This window comes from Lynx canadensis, chromosome F2 (genome assembly GCF_007474595.2).
Source record: "Lynx canadensis isolate LIC74 chromosome F2, mLynCan4.pri.v2, whole genome shotgun sequence".
NCBI classification, from domain to species: domain Eukaryota; kingdom Metazoa; phylum Chordata; class Mammalia; order Carnivora; family Felidae; genus Lynx; species Lynx canadensis.
The window spans coordinates 60,596,406-60,614,039 of record NC_044320.2 but is presented as its reverse complement, the minus strand read 5'-3'; the positions used below and the strand labels follow the sequence as shown (position 1 = coordinate 60,614,039).

Below are 17,634 nucleotides of genomic sequence, written 5' to 3'. Positions count from 1 at the left end.
CGATGGGAGTCATGGTGATTCACTCCACTAGACAAGGGGATCCTCCCCAAAATATTTTTCAGATAACCTCATGTTCATTTTTGGCTTCTGTTGAGTTGGCTGATGGGATCTATGAGGCCCGCTTTTCATCTACGATAAGACTTTTTTGTGACCCTGTTTTCTGAATGTTTAGACCTTCTAGGGCATTATTAAAATATTGCCCAGCCATCCTCTCAGCTTTTCCTTGATGGCATGCTTTCCAGACACTGAGACTCTGTCTAAGCATCTTTAGCAATCTGGGTAAGCTGAGAATTTTCCAAATAGTCAGATCCTGGTTTCTTTTGGTTTAACTCTTCTTCTTTCAATTTATCTCGTCTCTTTTACATTTTACTCAAAGCCGAGAAACCAAGCCACACCTTCAACACCTTCCTTGGAAATCTCACCCACTGCCCAGTATCATCACTCGCTAGTTTTGCTTTCCATGTAAGTGCAAGACACAATTCCACTAAGCTTTCTTCCCCCACATAACATGGGTTCCCTTTCCTCTAGTTTCCCATCACACGTCCTTTATTCCTTATCTATGCTTTCTTTACCATGTTCCCCATTTGCCCCTAAATCCTCACTAGCAGAGCCATTAGCAGCATCTAAATTTCTACCGACAGTCTGTGCAAGGCCATTTGGACTTTTCTGTCATGTTCTTCAAAATTCTCCCAGCCTCTACCCATTGCCCAATTCCAAAGACACTTCCACATTTTTACGTAGTTGCTACAGCAGCACCCCCACTGAGGGTACCAAACTTTGTATTCATTTTCTGTTACTGCCATAACAAAGCACCAAAAGTTTAGTGGCTTAAAATAATACAAATTTCTTATCTTACAGTCCTGTGGGTAGAGTTTCAACAAGGGTCTCAATGGACTGAGACAAGGCGTCAGACTAGTCAGCGTTCTTTGGACTTAGACTTTGACGTGGAGAGGTTAAAAACGTGTCTACAACCACACAGCTGGCACGACAGTGGGACATTTAGCACAATGCTTAGGATACAATAGCAGTTTAAGAAATATTCATCATAGGTAGATATGACTATAACTTTCATTGCTGGCCGAGAAGATATTAAGATGTAAACATTCAAAGAACTCAAAGAAAAATACAAAGAGATGAAAGCAATTAGAATATGATAACTATAAAAGATATAGATGCTCCACCATAAGAATAAATGGCATTCCTGAACTAACTAGCCTGACAAATGGATCAGAGAAAGTATTCTGAGATAGTATACAGGAAAGTTTTCCTGAATTGGAGGATAAAGTGAGTCTGTAAATGAAAAGTTCACACTATATGCCAGGAAAAACTCATATCAAGCAACCAAAATGAAAAACACTCTAGTTAAATTATTAAAACTCAAGAGTTAAAACAAAAACAAAAACAAAAACAAAAACAAAAACCCCTCCAGGCATCCATGAAGAAAAATAAAACTATCTACAAGGGCGAAAATTAGTATCTCAAGTTTCTCTAAAACAATATCTAATGGTGAAAGATAATGGAACAGTGTATGAAATTCTGAGGCAAAATGTAATTCAAGAGTATTATATCTAGTCAGATTATATTCAGAAACAAATGCAAGAAATAAATTTACGTTCCTTCCATACAATGGTAAATTATGTAGGCTTCCAAGAATAAAGCAGCTCTCTATGTCCTATCAGAACATTGATCTATCAGTAAATAATCTCCAGGATGTAAAGTTAACTGAAAAAAAAAAAAAAAAAAAAAAAAGATGTTAACCAATAGACATAGAATAACAAATTTTATTTAATGTTACTTTGTAACTTTTGAATTTTTGCTGTGGCCACATAGTTTTTGGATTACATATATAAGAATATTTTTAAAGAGAAAATAAATACATTTTAAGTAAGTATTTTAATAATAAATATATATTTTAAAATAAATATTCTAATTTATTTAAACCTTCAAAGTTGTTATCATGGGGCACCTGGGCGGTGCAGTCAGTTAGACGTCAAATTCTTGATCTCAGCTCAGGTCATGATCTCAGTTTGTGAGTTCAAGCCCCACACTGGGCTCTGTACCCATGGCGCGGAGCCTGCTTGGGATTCCGTTTCTTCTTCTCCTTACACGTCCCCCACTTGTGCTCTCTTTCCCTCTCCCTCAAAATAAATAAATAAAGTTTTCTTTTTTTTTTTTTAATTTTTTTTTTCTTTCCACGTTTTGATTTATTTTTGGGACAGAGAGAGACAGAGCATGAACGGGAGAGGGTCAGAGAGAGAGGGAGACACAGAATCGGAAACAGGCTCCAGGCTCTGAGCCATCAGCCCAGAGCCCGACGCGGGGCTCGAACTCACGGACCGCGAGATCGTGACCTGGCTGAAGTCGGACGCTTAACCGACTGCGCCACCCAGGCGCCCCAATAAATAAAGTTTTCAAAAAAGTTCTCATCACAAGAAAAAATGTTGTACCTATGTGTGGCGAGGGATATTAACTAGACTTACTATGGTCATCATTTTGTGGCATGTACATATATCAAATCATCATGTTGTACACCTGAAACTAATATAATGTTACATGTCAATTATATCTCAATAAAAATATGTTTAAGAGAGAATAAATGTAAGAGACAATCTCAACATGAAATAACTCAGTTAATATGGTTTTTATGATTTTTTTCTTTAAAAAAGTTCGTTTGGCGGAATTCAGGTATCTCACGAAAAATCAAAATAACACAGAGATGGAGAATCTGTAACAAAAGCACCATTGTTGAAGGCTGTTCCATGTAAGTATAAATTAAGACTAATACTTGGGGTATTTGGGATTGCAAAATGGAACAAAAATGTTATGAATTCTGCTTAACAAAACAAAAATAATACACATCACAAAATCGGGAGGTGGGATTTGAGAAGCTGGAGGGCATTTTCATGTAAAGCATTGATTGACATTGCCTAAAAATTCTTTTTTTTTTTTTTTTAATGTTTATTTATTTTTGAGAGAGACAGAGACAGAGTGTGAGCGGGGGTGGGGCAGAGAGAAAGGGAGACACAGAATCCAAAGCAGGCTCCAGGCTCTGAGCTGTCAGCACAGAGCCTGATGTGGGGCTCGAACAACTCACAAACTGCGAGATCATGACCTGGGCTGAAGTCGGATGCTCAACCAACTGAGCCACCCAGGCGCCTCTTAATGTAAATAAAAATAAAATAAAGACTCAAACGAATGGCACACTACACCCATCTTTAGAAGAATCATAATATACTTGAGGTTTTAAAGGACTTGGGTAGCCATAGTAAACAAATGAATGGCATTTCTCAAATTAACTATAGAAGACTTTTTCACAGGAGTTTCAGGGAACATATCTCCAAGAATGCAGCACCAGTCATAACAGATGCACGATGAGAACCATCAGGAATTATGCAAAGAATTGGGGCTATTTGATCCAAAAAAAAAAAAAAAAAAGAAAGAAAAGAAAAGAAAAGTAGAGCAACCTTCATCCTCAAGCATATGAAGGATTGTTGTAAATAAAACAGTATACTGTTGGTCTCTATATACATGAATAAAACCAGAAGAAAAGGACTACACAATCCAATCAAGTATTTTTTGAATGTTAATCATCTACTCAGAACAGTGTGAAAACCACAGGAGATGAAGGCGTAGAAAAAAGATCCACACAACACATTCTCCTTGGAGATAAAAAAAAAGCTTTCTGAAACATCAGTGTAAAACCACATGAAGCTTTGTGATTAAACGCCACAATTTGTAGTGAAAATGACAAGATGTTAGAGGCTGTGGGGTGAGGGGGAGCACTGTGGGAGCTGGTGGTGCTGTAAACTGGTTCTATGAAGTCATTGGGTAGGAAGCAGTACTTTCATACAAGTTCTAAGCCACCGACAGAATGTATGTCAATGTGGAAATGTTCTTTTGGAAAAAGTACTACTTTTGCTTCTACAAAGAAAGGAACCAGGGTTTTTCACCCAGCGATCGGTAAGATGTTCAACACAAAAGGCTCAAAACCATAGTCCTAATGTCCGCCCAGAGACTATTGTAATCAATCCAAACGATCAATTCTTAAGAGCTCCCCTGTTGCTGAAATAGGGCACAATACTGCAGCCAATGGCAGCTTAATGCCGAGCACATTCTGAAGTGACAAATGCCTTTGAAAATATGATTCCGAAGTGGAAGTACTCACTGTGAGCCCTGGGATGATAGGAGACGTCAGTGGGGAAAAGACTTTGCAAAGGAAAGTACAAGATTCTGCACCTTACTATGGATGTTTGTTTTGTTTTGATTTGATTTTGGATCTAATCAATATTCTTTACTGGAGAGCGGACGTTCAGTAGGAACTGGAAATAAAAAGTTCAACCAAGGGTGTCACTTGCTTTGTTTTCAACACACATAGTCAAAACAAATAAGCAGAAAACGGCCTCCAGAGTCTTCCCTTTGTGACTGCTTTCTCCAGGTGACATGAAACGAACACAGCCTCCCACACCAACCGGGCCCTGTGCCTCTTGGGAGGCGGCTGCGTGGGCTGGAAGCATCCAGTCTCTGACAGACTGGAACAATCCCATAGAGAAGGGTGGGGGATATCGCACTGCATCCTCGGAAGCTGCTTTCACACTATGTGAAGGCCCCTTTTATATGGAGGTTTTTTAAATATATAAACTCAATTCAAATGGGAATTCATCAAGCCTCAAACTTCTTTTTCAAAGGAATCCTATAACAAGTCTAGTTAGCTTGTTTTTCATAACTTGTTTTAAAATGACTGTTTACTGGGGCGCCTGGGTGGCTCATTCAGTTGAATGTGTCTGACTCTTGATTTTAGCTTAGGTCATGATCCCAGGCTTGTAGGATTGAGCTCAGCATCCTGCTCTGAGCTGGGCATGAAGGCTGCTTAGTTCTCTCTCTCTCTCTCTCTCTGCCCCTCTCCCCAGCTCACACTGTCATTCTCTGTCTCAAAAAAAAAAAAAAAAAAAAAGTAAAATTACTGTTTCTTGTATCACTTTTTGAGTATATATACCTCCTTCAGAAGACTGGTGTGAGAAATCTAGGAGCAGGAATATATTGTAATACACTTGGGGAGTTCAGAAGGGACACTCAGAGTGGCCAGGATGGTTTCTTCTGAGAAGCACTAAAAAAGGCCTTAAAAGCCTTCTGGAGTTGGAAATCCCAGTGACAGCCTTGTCCCCCTCACCTTGGGCAAGAGGTCACAACTCACTCTAACCCACAGCTTCCTTATTATGAAATCTTTTTCAGAAGCAAATTGAATTGGGTCACTGATAAGTCAGAAACTAGGGGGTCTGAGATTTTAACCTACTTGAAAGCTAACAAGTTAGTCTGCCACAGGTTTACAGGAGACATGATAACTCTGGGTCAGAGACAAAGAGCATCTATTACAGCAAAAGCAACAGCTAGAGCAATATCTTGCTTTGGTCCCCAATGTGATGAGAACCAGATGTCACCTGCACAGGCAGTGGGGTGTATCCGAGCAGATAAACTCTGAAATTAGGAAAACCTGATCTTATATAGGGCCTCTGGTAACCTTCCCATCCTCTTGGAATTTAAGCAAATCCCTGGGGAGGGAAAGAAATGGGCTTTATCGTTATTACCGTGATGTCTCCAGAGAGAGAGAGAAACATCTCTAAGCTTTACTATCCTGGAATGTCTCTTTATACAAACATTGGGTATAAATGCCTTTGCTCAAAGAAGCTGGACCATGCAGGAGTGTGAGAATTGCATACATAAATGTCACCCAGCCATTGCTTGCTTGTTCAAAGCCCTCAGTGCTTCCCCTCTGTAATAACATCCAACTCTGCCTTGTTGTGGCGCAGGAGGCCCTACTTGATCTGGTCCCTGCCTACATTTCCCATCTCATCTCATTTATTTCCATGAGGTTCCAGCCACACTGGCCTTTTTAGCATCCCTTAAACATACAAAGTTTATTTTCACCCTAGAGTCTTTCAGCTTGCTCCCTCTGTCTGGAACGCTATTTCCTAGGACCTTCCCAGGACTGACTTCTGATCCTCATCTAGGTGCAGCTCAAGTGTCACTGCCCAGAGAAGCCTCTCCTTTCCCCAACACTCGTCCCTCTGGACCATACCACCATCTCTGTCTTCAGAGCCATTACCGTTTTCTTCGGTTTAGGTCTCTGTTTTCGGGCTGTCTGCCCCTGCAAGAATGTAAGTCCTGTGACAGTAGAGAACTTGATCTGTACTTGATTTTCAGTCTAGTAGCCAGAACAGTATGTGCCTTATTTCGGTAAAGATTTGTTGAATGAATGTTGGATCTGTAAAATGGGGATAATCATAGTTATCTCACAGAAGTCTGGATAATTTAACAAATGCAAACATGCTTTATAAACCGTAGCTATATATAAAGGAAATGTATTAGTATTGAATCCAATCATACAAGGATTGAGGGGAAGCCATCACATAAAGGTTAGCCCTACATTGTTCTCTAAATAGTCATTAGTCTACTCCAGAACATAGCATCCTCCGGCAGAGGACATAAGCCAAATACACAACATTCAAAAATCTGTGGGGGCCTCATTTGTAGGTCCACCTTACTTTTGACCCATTTATGAAAAGCTATAGAAATGCATGAGTGAATTTGATGTAGCCATGAGAATTTTTTTAATTTCTTGAGAGTTTAGCCCAAATTAGGACTAGACACTCAGTAAACATACATTGAAATGAATTAATTATACAATATGTAAATAAAACTGCTCTTGGGGCATAAAGATTGTTTTCTTTATTCAACAAAGGCTTATTGAGAATCCTCAATGTGGCACGGAGATTTCCCCATGATCTGGCACCAGGCAAAGTCCCTGACATTATCTTTTGCTCTTCCCGGCTTCACACTATACTCCAGATGCAACTGACCTGCTTTTGTGCCCTGACCTTGGTCTACTATTTCAGATTTCCCTTCCTTTATTTAACCTAGACTCACTGACTGCAAAGCCTTGAGCACAGCCACCTTCACCTGCTCAGGTAGGACTTCCCTTTGCCAGGAGGCAGTCCCTGGTTGATCTGCAACCTCCATGTTTTCTGGAGATGTGCCCTTCATCAGTGCTCCCTGTATATGTCTCAGTCATGCACTAACGCTGTTTTATGATTTTCTGTTTACATATCTGTTTCCCCCCACTGTACTTGCCTCTTCTGTGACAGACTATGTTTGAATTATCTTTTCATCTCTCATACCTAATCTGTTATATGACAAAGTAGGTGCTCAAATAATACTTGGTAAAGGAAAGGAGGAAGGGAGGGAAGGGAGATTAATGAATGGATGGAAAAAGGAAGTAAGAAATAGAGGGAAGAAGAATCATTTTTATTATGGAAAAATGTAACTTTCAAATACAATAATGTGGTTAAATAAGGTGATAAGAAAATAGAGACATAACCACTTTGATTCTGTCTTGGTTAAAATTGAAAGAAATTACAGGTGAGAGTCAATTTGGTACCTCGGGGTCAAAATTCTGTTATACCAAATACTAGTCATTAATACAGAGATGAGTTGAAGAACATTTCCATTCTAGTAATCTCCATAGTACAAAGAACAAAGAAATCAGACAGGAGAGAAAAATGGCTTATTTATATTTGAAATATATGGACCATGACTATTGTTATGCTTCCTTAAAAATATGAAGCTTCCTGAGATATTCGCAAGTTCTTCAGGGGCTTTTCTTTCCGGGATGGTCTTAAAAGTTAAATATAAATTTTCTAGAATGTAAACTTTAATCACAAAGCATGTAGAACAGTGAATTGTTTATTTAATCTGTACATACATTTGTTTTAGGGACCGGAAATTGTTCACTTAAAATGTAACTGGTCTCTCTCTCTCTCTTTCTCTGCCTTTTGTTGTTGTTGAGGTAAAATTGATATATAACATTATATAAGTTTCAGGTGTACAACATAATTCGATGTTTCTATACACTGTAAAGTGTATACACAACCATAAATCTAGTTACCATCCATCACCAGAGAATTGAGCCCCTTCACCCACCCCTAGCTGCCATCCCCTCTGGTAATTACTTTTGTTTTTATTTTCTTTGTTGGTTTGGTCTGTTAGTAAATTAACTGTTAATCTGATCCATCATTATATAAAATGTGTGAAAATCTTTAAAGAAAATCATTCAGGGGCCCCTGGGTCTAGTTTTTCTCTATGCCAATGTTGTAATACATAATAAAAATGAGAAAGTTCTGAGGTCATTTCAAACCCAAACACAATAAGTCTAGTATCTTTGAAAATATATTATCCCTTATTCAACCACACACTATTATCATGGATCCGGTTTTCTAAACACTGCTGGAGGTCCGGTCTTATATTGTCTCTGGTATTAAAAGATAAAACAGAGGCATATTGAAATTTTTAAGTTTATTTGATCATTTGTTGACTCAAATCAAGGTCCAGAAGTGGTTAGGAGCGCTGGGTGGGCATGAGCCATGGGAAAGACCTATAGAGAACCTTCAGAAGCAAGGAAAGGCAATTATCTGCCTGGCCACAGTTTAAAGCCTGATGGACTGTTTGTGACTGGTTGTCCTTAGCATTTTCATTTTCTAACCTTGAGGCATTTACAGGCTTAGATTCTGGTTTGCTTACGTGAACCAGTCGCCTCAGCATCCAGAGTCACCTCAGTCAAATGGCACCCTAGTTTAATTCATTTAACACTAGATAGAAATTTCTTTCAAAATCTCACAGTCTTCATTTATGTTTTAACTTTTTAAATGTAAAAACTAATACAAATATCCTCTCCTTTACCACAATCCGAATTCCCAAACATTGGGAACAATTTGACGCTATTCCTTGATCATTTTTTCCATTTCAGTAATATTTTCCCCTTTCCTGTTAAAGGAAGAGATTAAGGTTATTTTCCATTTTATGACTCGGCTACTAATAACAGGGTATTCAAGAGACATGTTACAGGGCGGAGGGCGGGTGGGAGATCCCAAAAGCAGGTCCACGTTCACTAATTGCATCACTGGGTCCAAAATGAAATCCCTTCTCCAAGACGCATGGCCAGGTGACAGGCCAGTTTTTCCGGGCACAGGTAAAAGGAGACACCTAAGTGCTGATCTCAGAAACCTTTGTGAAGCAGGACTCTGATTCTGCAGAAGGTTTAGTAGATGCACGGCATGGCTCATCTGTGCTGCGGTGACCACCTGAGACACCAGCAGGTGCAGGCTAGGGGCGGGCTTCTTGCTGTGTGTGTTTATGGCCATCACGTGAACAGCCACAGTTGTGTGAATGATAGGCTATTCAGTTGGAAGTGGTCTTAGGAAAAATAAACAAAGCCCAGCTGTATTTCTAACATCTCAGCTCCTCAGTAGAAGGGAAGGGCCTAGCTTTATCATCCTCTCCTGAAATTAGGAGATTTTTAAGATGCTGGATATATTTCTTAGATTTAGGAGTAGGAATAGTAATACTATTAGCTGCCATTTACTGGATACTTGATCTATGCTACATACTTTGCATTTATTCTCTCAATGAATCTCCTGAGTCACCTAATGAGCAATGCTATTCCCATTTTACCAGGAGGAAAGTTTATAGCTAATAAATGGCACATCCAGGATCTGAACCCCTAGTCTGCCTGACTCCGAAACCCTAGCCCTGACCATGGCCTGTGGCAGTTGCCAGATTTTGAGCCAACTGGAAGACAGGCACATCTGCTGAGAGAGGAAGGGCATCTGCCGGCCAGCCTTAGAAATAAGCAGTCACCAGTACCCTAGCACAAGAAGACACTCCCAAATGCATACTGCTTGAGCTGAGTATTCATGAGTGAGGAGGAAAAGGTGGGAGAGTAATCTGTAACTGAATGGAGCAAGCGTGGCTAAGGTTGCTGAGGCTTCTCAGGGCGGTGGGCAGGAACAAGTGATTAAGAGCCTTTTCTGCAATGCTAGCAGTGAGCAACCCTCGAAATTATTTACACAGTGGAGTAATACAAACAAATTTGTGTTTTGGAAGATGCCTCTAGCCACAATACGGAAGGTCAACCGAAGGTGAGCCACGATGGTGGCAGTGAGGAGGCAGAATTGGTGGGATTTGGTGACTGAGTGTGTGAGGGAGATGCTCGAGCGAAGGATGACATCCAGGTTTCTAATCTGATGGGATGGGTGGCGGGTGGTACCACCCACTGAAATAGGAAACAGGAAGAGAAGAAAGAAGGTTCTTGATGATGTGCTTAGATGTGGACGTTTTGGGTTTGAGATGTCTGTAGGATACCCAGGTGAGTGATAGGCAAATAAATTTGGAGCCAAGGAGGGAGGTACAATTGGAAATGGGAATGTGGACGCCACTAACTTACTGTGACACGTGAAGTCAGAAATATGGATAAGATTGTCCTAGGAAAGCCTAAGGAATAAGAACAAAAGCCTTGGTCCAGACCCTTGAGGAATAACAATCATTTAGGGAAGAATAGAGGAAATGGAGCCATGAAAAGAGATTGAGAGGGAATGACCAGAGAAAGGAAAACCGAGATGTATTATTCTAGAAACCAAAAGAAGAAGTGTAAAGAGAACTTGCCCACCAGTCTCAGATATGACAGATGGAGTCAGTAGATGCCCTCTGTACTCCCCAAAACACCCGCCAAAGCCTTTACTGTGTCACATACTGTTTGTTTACCTGTGTCTCTTCCCAGAGGTGGACAAGATCTTCAAGGTCAGGGGCTGGTTATTTGTCTCTGTACCCTTAGGACCTGAAACTTGTCCGTTGGCTTAGGCAGCTGAGAAAGGCTTTAGTGAAGTGGTGGGGGTGGAATTCTGGTTAGAATAGACTGAGGAATGAATGGATGAGGAGGAATTTAAAATATTAAATCTCAATTGTCCACGCTGAGGGAAAGGAACAGAAGTGTGCGTGAAACAAACAAAAAGAGGTAAACCCCAAAGTGATATTTTGACTTTGAACATAGACTCCATAGAAAACCTGTATTCTTTCCTAGATCCAGACAGTCCTTCCTCCAGTCCTAGCCCTCCTCTGATGTGGCCCTAACGCCTGCACCTGAAACTCACCCAAGAAGAGGAAACAAGGAGACAGTAGACACCTCCAAGGGGATGAGCCCTTGCTCTGTGGTTGAGAACTGACTAATATGAAAGGGGCCTAAAAACTGAAGCTTTGTGTAAGGAAACTCTACTGCTGTAGATAACAGATAATCATAAGCTGTATCATCTCTGTTTTCGTGACAAACAGAAGGCCTGAATGTTTGCACGCCAATAAAACATCCTCAAGCATTGGAGATTAGTGTACTTTAAGATTTTGGATGAATGCCATTCAGAAAACGTTTCCTTTCTGAAGGTGTCATTATAATAATGAATGTTTTGCATTTGGGGAAGTGGTGTAATATTCGGAATGTTCAGCCAAAGGGAAAAAGATTAGTAGCTAGCTCTAATGACTTCTGGAGAACATGAGAATTTTAGTTTCTTGAGTCTTCTTTTTTTTTTCATCCCAAAGTCAAATGAAGGGTGGAGTAAAGAGAAATGGGAAACAAAAACAAATGATTGGCTTGATCATAATAATAACAAAAGTACTTCATGTACATATCAATTTGTTTTTAAAGTGCTTTGACATACATGAAGCTGATTTGGTGTATATTTATAAATAAGCCATAATTAAGGCAAGTTAGCTGTGATAATCCCATAAAAGAGATGAGGAAACTGATGATCAGATATAGCTTCATCCTTCACAGCACCATCCCTTTGCAAAATGTCCAGGCCACCCTCCCGCCCTCTCCTTTTCCCTCCCTCCCTCCCTCCCTTCCTTCTTTCCTTCCATAGGGCACAGAGTACTCTGACATGTAATACTGTGATATAATAAGAAATGTATATTTTGGGCTTCATTCCTGGCTCCTAAAAACGGTCCCAGAGCAATAAAGGTGAAAGGAGCACCTTTTGTTATAAGATTTGGTTTCTGTCCCCAGTTCCTGAAACAGTGCTGGTTCAATAAGGATAAAAAGATTGTCTTTTCTTATTCATTTCAAGCCCCTTTCAACCCACTTGAGTTTATATTAATGAAGTGACTTTTAGAAAGTCTCTAACGATAGGGGCTGGTTTCCAGGGGAAGCAACCTTCTAATTAGAGAGCTGGAACTTTCAGTGCCCCCCGCCCCGCCCCCCGTCCCCATTCCAACTCCAGGGAGGGGAAGGGGGGGGCCAGAGTTGGAGTTAACCACTAATGGTCAATGATCTAATCAATCGTGCCTACCTAATGAAGCTTCCATAAATAAGAAACCCTAACTGAAGGGGTTCAGGGAGCTTCTGAGTTGGTGAGTACACGGAAGTGCCAGGAGAGGGAGGCATCCAGAGAGGTCATGAAAGCTCCGCGCATCCCTCCTCTTTGCCCTATGGCCACAGAGGAAAAACCCCACATATTCATGTTAGACGTAGGAGTAGGAGTAGTTGTAGTGGTAAGAGCAGTAGCAGTAGTGAGAGAAATGGAGTTTTCTTTTCAGTCATGTACGACACAAGGCACCAAATCTAATAAACGTCTCTTATTATAACCTGGGCTCCCAAGTTACCCTGTTGTTACATAGACATTCTTCCTGGAAGAATGAGAAGGTTCATTCATAGGAAGATGAGAGCTGCCTGGTGGTCCAGGACATGAGTGCTGGGTCCTCTTACAAGCTCTTTGACCTTGGGCCAGTTAATTAAAATTTGTGTGCCTCAGTTTCCTCACTAGTAAAATAATTCCTCCTTTAGAAGGTGGTTGGAAGTATTAAATGAGTTAGTATCTGTAACCCACAAATCTTATTTCAGTGTGTGTTCAATAAATAAATGAGCTGGGTAGGCTCAACATTCCTTTGTGAGGAAAGAATAACTCTTTATTCCTTATTGCTCAGCAAGTTGTTCACACGATTATAACTAATCTCCAAATACACGGGAGCAAGACATTCACTTTATTGCTTCTTTCCACCATCCAGAAGAAATTCCATAAATGAAAGAGTTTATGAGAACCAAATATATATCACCAAACATCTTTCATAAGGGCTCAGATCCAATGCCTACTTAAGGAAGAAAGGCTGCCTCTTTCCTAGGGTGCACCCTTTATTCAAGTCCCCGGGGGACATTCCATATCTGAAATGTAGAAGTTAATGATTCCCAGAGACTACTTTTTGAGATTGTTGAACTGAATTCATCAGTTTATGCCATGTGTGGGTGGGAAGATTTTACAGTTTGCTACCAATTCTTTCCAACTGCTGGAGAAGAAGAATATTCACTCATGGTTGCTTCTTCTAAGGTCATGAGGTCACGGCATAATTTTTTTTCTCTTGTCCTTACAAGGAAATCTTCAAAACTTTCTTTAGACAGGGAACCAAAAATAGTGACAAGGAGAAAGAGTTGCCAAAGATGTGTCCTTCCCCCCTTCTTTATTTCATTTATAGTAAAATCTTAAATCTTTGAGAGCCAGTTTTGCACGTTCCTCTCCCTAGACACTGTTTATTTCAAGTTGTAATTCATGCTTCATTTACACCCTTGCGCTCAGGTTATTTTGTTTAAATATTCCTTTCTGGTTGTTTTTGCGTGCCAATAATTTTCCAGAAAGTTACACTCACCTCTTTCTGTCTCAGCCAAATTTTGCAAGATTTCTGTAGTCTCTGAGAGAGGCAGCAGTGGGTGAAACACCATGGGCTCTGAGGGCAAAAGATGTGAGTTCAAGTTCTGGACCCACCATCGGCTTTGAACCCCGGGAAAGACATCTACCATATCTCCTCACTTATGGAATGTGAGTGATGATACTGAAGGCTCTCCTTCCTTCCTCACAGAGCTATTGAGAAGATCAAGTGAAATGATGATGTAGAAGCACTTGAAAGCTCTAGTTAAAAGCAAGTTACATTTATGCTGCAAGCATTTTCCCTACATGTGTATCTCACAATAAATAAAGTTAAAATAATCGAATGTGAAAAATATAACTATGACACTTATACTTTGTGAAATTTACAAAACAAAAGATGTCAATTCAAATATGAGGATCCTATTTTTATGTATAAATATATATTTATAAGTATATAAATATATAGCATATATATATATATATACACACACATATATACTATATATGTCTGTAGATATATAGATATATAAACGTAGATGGTAGGGTACTAGACACATCAGTGCTCTATTCAGGCCTATGAACTTCTGATTTAGCATCTCTGAAATATTAGAACTTAGGATTCAGAAAACAGACTGCATTTTTTCTGCCCTTGAAACATGCATCTTCTTCTCTTTCAAACGAACTGAGCCCAGGTTTTTAGCGGGGCACACTGATCCCCAGCTACAGGACAACTGGTCTCATGTTCCCTTACAGTTTGGTGTGGCCATCACAGTTCTGGCCAATGAGAGGTAAGCGGGAGTGTCGTGTGAGGTTTCCAGAAAGTCCTATAAGTTCTGTAATAGGGAGGAGTTGCATCTTCTCTCTTCCCTTCTTCCCCCAGCTATCTGGAACGTGGCTGAGATGTCTGATAGTGCAGTCACCATCTCTAGTGTGAGGGAGCAGGCCACGCCCTAGGGAAGGCGAGGGTAACACAAGAAGGGTTCTGTGCAGCTGGTGACAATGGAGTCAACAAACAAAGCCTGGACTACCTGGCTCCAAACTTCTTATGGGCAAGAAGGAATTAAACTACTATCTTGTTTCACTTTTTTGGGGGGTGGGGTGGGGTGGGTGGGAATCTGTTATTCACAGCCGAACCAGCATTAACTGAAAAATGTCTCTCTGTGACCTGTCATTTCCAAAGACGAGTTTTAATCTCTTTCCTAAAGTAAGATGCTGAGAGGCAAAACATAGGATCCCACATGATTATTTGGCAATTCACTGATGATTTGGTGATCAACTCTTGGACTTCGGCAAGCAATATGACTTGCACAGAGGAAAGTTTGGGTCCTGTCAGCCAGAACAAAGCAGGGTGGCTTTTAAGAAGAAATCTGTCTGAGGGGTGCCTGAGTGGCTCAGTTGGTTAAGCAACTGACTTCAGCTCAGGTCATGATCTCACGGTTTGTGGGTTCGAGCTCCACGTCAGGCTCTGTGCTGACAGCTCAGAGCCTGGAGCCTGCTTCAGATTCTGTGTCTCCCTCCCTCTCTGTTCCTCCCCTGCTCGTTCTCTGTCTCTCTCTGTCTCTGAAAAATACACAAACATTAAAAAAAAATTTTTTTTAATCTTTCGGAGAGTACAGTGAATGAAGCAGAAGATCACCATGGAGTTGCGTGTCTCTTGCTCATGGAAGCTGGTCTGACAGAGCAGCACTCCATCCCCAGACACGGGTCTCATGAAGAACCAGGGCGGCGTGTGGAGCAAGGTGGATGAGCACATGTAAGTACCTGAGCCTGTAATTTTGTGCAAGGCATGAAGGGAATCTAGCACAACAGCATCTGTAGCTGTATTTGGAAACTGATGAGGTGATTAGACAATCCATTCATACTTATTGGGCCACATGACATTTTTGCACTGACAAAATAAATAGCCTTTGTTCTCAGAATGTGTGGGCTGCACTGTCTTCTTCATTCACTCACTTGGCGACTTTGCATGGAGTGCCTACTGCGTACCAGACTACAGATTGACACCGGACCGCCTCGCGGACACAGTTCCCCTTTCTGAGATGACATCTTTTATTCTCCCCTCGTCAGAGGCCCTGGTCTGGTCTGAGAAGGCTTCTCTGACCTCTACAGCCCTGAGCGGTGGTTCCCGGCTCTGCTCCAAGCTCTTGCAGCGCTTTTCATCTACACAACTAACCGGGCACTTGGCAAAGTCTACCTTAAATGTGTTTATATTTATTCTACTGTAACGTGAGTGCCTTGAGTTCAGAGACATACCTTTGGTGTTTAGTAAATGCTTGCGGACGATGTCATATTCATTCCGTACTTGCCAGTTTCTTTGGTCAACATTACTTGGACATCTCCTGCAGGCCTCGCACGATGCTAAGCACTGGTAAAGAGAAAGGAGGAATAAGACTCAGACTTGGGGACCGCCAGAGAAAGAGAAGTGTGAACAAACCATTACAATGCAACGCCATATATGCGAGCAAAGATCTTGGAGCAAGTGTTTGAGTCGAAGCTTCTGACTTATCCTTGGAAAGACTTCACAGGAGAAGCAGTGTCCCACCTAGCTCTTCAAGGAAGAGGAAAGGCCAAGTGTGTGAAGGAGCGATTTACACACTTTCCACCTCTGGCTCTTCATGATCTCTTGCAAAGTAGGCAGGGCAGTTGCTGTGTCTCTACTTCCCAGGAAGAACCGGGAGCAGAACACGTCAGAACATGTTGTGCAGGAGCTCCTGGCTCTAAAGAGAAGTGAAGTGGGCCCCAAAGTCAAGCTCTGAATCCTAATCCAGTGCTCTTTCTACCGTGCCTCCTGGTTTCCCTAAGTAACGTGGATGACCATGAGTTCAGCCCCGGAGGGGGTCAGGTGTTTCTTATTTTCTCAGCTAAAATGAGTAGAGCAACCCAATTCATTTAATTTATTGCATTTTCCCCTTCCATTTTTCATAATTCCCTCATTTATGAGGCCAGAGTTCTCAGTAATTCCCCTTCCTGGAATCTTCCCTAAGGAAATAATCAGAGAGGTGGACATAAATTTATGTACAAAAACTTGCCTAGCAGAACTATTTATAATAACAGAAAATAGGAAGCAACCTAAATTTCCAAAAAAAAACAGACTAGTGGGCAGGCGCTAAACATCTTTCCAGGTATTTTAATGACATTTTTTAAATGCTTACAATTAATGTTATTTTTTTTTAACAAAAGGACAGGATAAAAACCCATGATTCCAATTTTGTTGGGTATACATGCCAATATATGCAGAGGAAAAAGAAAGGCTTTCAGCCAGATGCTCACAGTGGCCATCTTGGCGCTATTTGTTTGTATTGTTTATGTTTTTCACAGTGTGCATTTTACCATCAGAAAAATAAATATAAATAAAGATTGTTGAGTAAACTACAAAAGTCATCAAGAAATGGAGACTGGATTCCTGTATTCATTAGGATTGTCCAGAGAAACAGAAACAGTAGAATGAATATATATATATATATATATATATATATATATATATATATCTATATATATATCTCGAGAGAGAGAGAGACATTGATTTATTTTAAGGAATTGGTGCATGTGATGATTATGGAAACTGGCAAGTCCAAATTCTTTAGGGTAAGTAGCAGGCTGGAGACCCAGAGGAGAGTTAATGTTTGAGTTTGAGTCCAAAGATAGTCTTCTAGCTGAATTCTGTCTTATTGAGAGGTCAGCCTTGTTTCTACTAAGGCCTTCAACCAACTGAATGAGATCCACTCATATAATGGAAGCTAACTTGTTTTACTCAAAGTCTGCTGACTTAAATCTTAATCTCATCTAAAAAAGACCTTCACAGAAACATTGGGAATAATGTTTGCCCAAATACCTAGCTACTGTGGCCTAGCTAAGTTGACACATAAAATTAACTGTCACATTTCCTGAACTACTTGAGATTTCTCACCTATAGACCCAACCGCTTGAAGACAGAGGCTCTGTCTCCTCCTCTCCATCCCTCTGTCACTTGGCACAGGTCTGGCTCATGGTAGATGTGCAACAGGTGTTAGAATGCCTGTGTCAGTGAGTGAGGGAGAAAACTGCTGAGAAGACAGTCAACAATATTCCTAAATTATCAATCCAGAATGTCACAAATCAATAGTCAAGTTTCCTTAGCCTGGGA

General features: G+C 40.7%; 1 protein-coding gene across 1 annotated transcript in view; it reads right to left on the bottom strand.

Annotated features, from left to right (window-relative positions):
- SBSPON (somatomedin B and thrombospondin type 1 domain containing) overlaps nt 1-16,790 on the bottom strand; it is a 77,001-nt gene extending 60,211 nt beyond the window's left edge. The window contains exons 1-3 of the mRNA XM_030303897.1: nt 16,782-16,790; nt 15,765-15,876; nt 15,148-15,278 (exon numbers count right to left, since the gene is read on the bottom strand). Of these exons, the coding sequence (XP_030159757.1) occupies nt 15,148-15,278; nt 15,765-15,876; nt 16,782-16,790 (252 nt within the window). The remainder of the gene's footprint in view (nt 1-15,147; nt 15,279-15,764; nt 15,877-16,781) is intronic.
- Between the last annotated feature and the right edge of the window lie 844 nt (nt 16,791-17,634).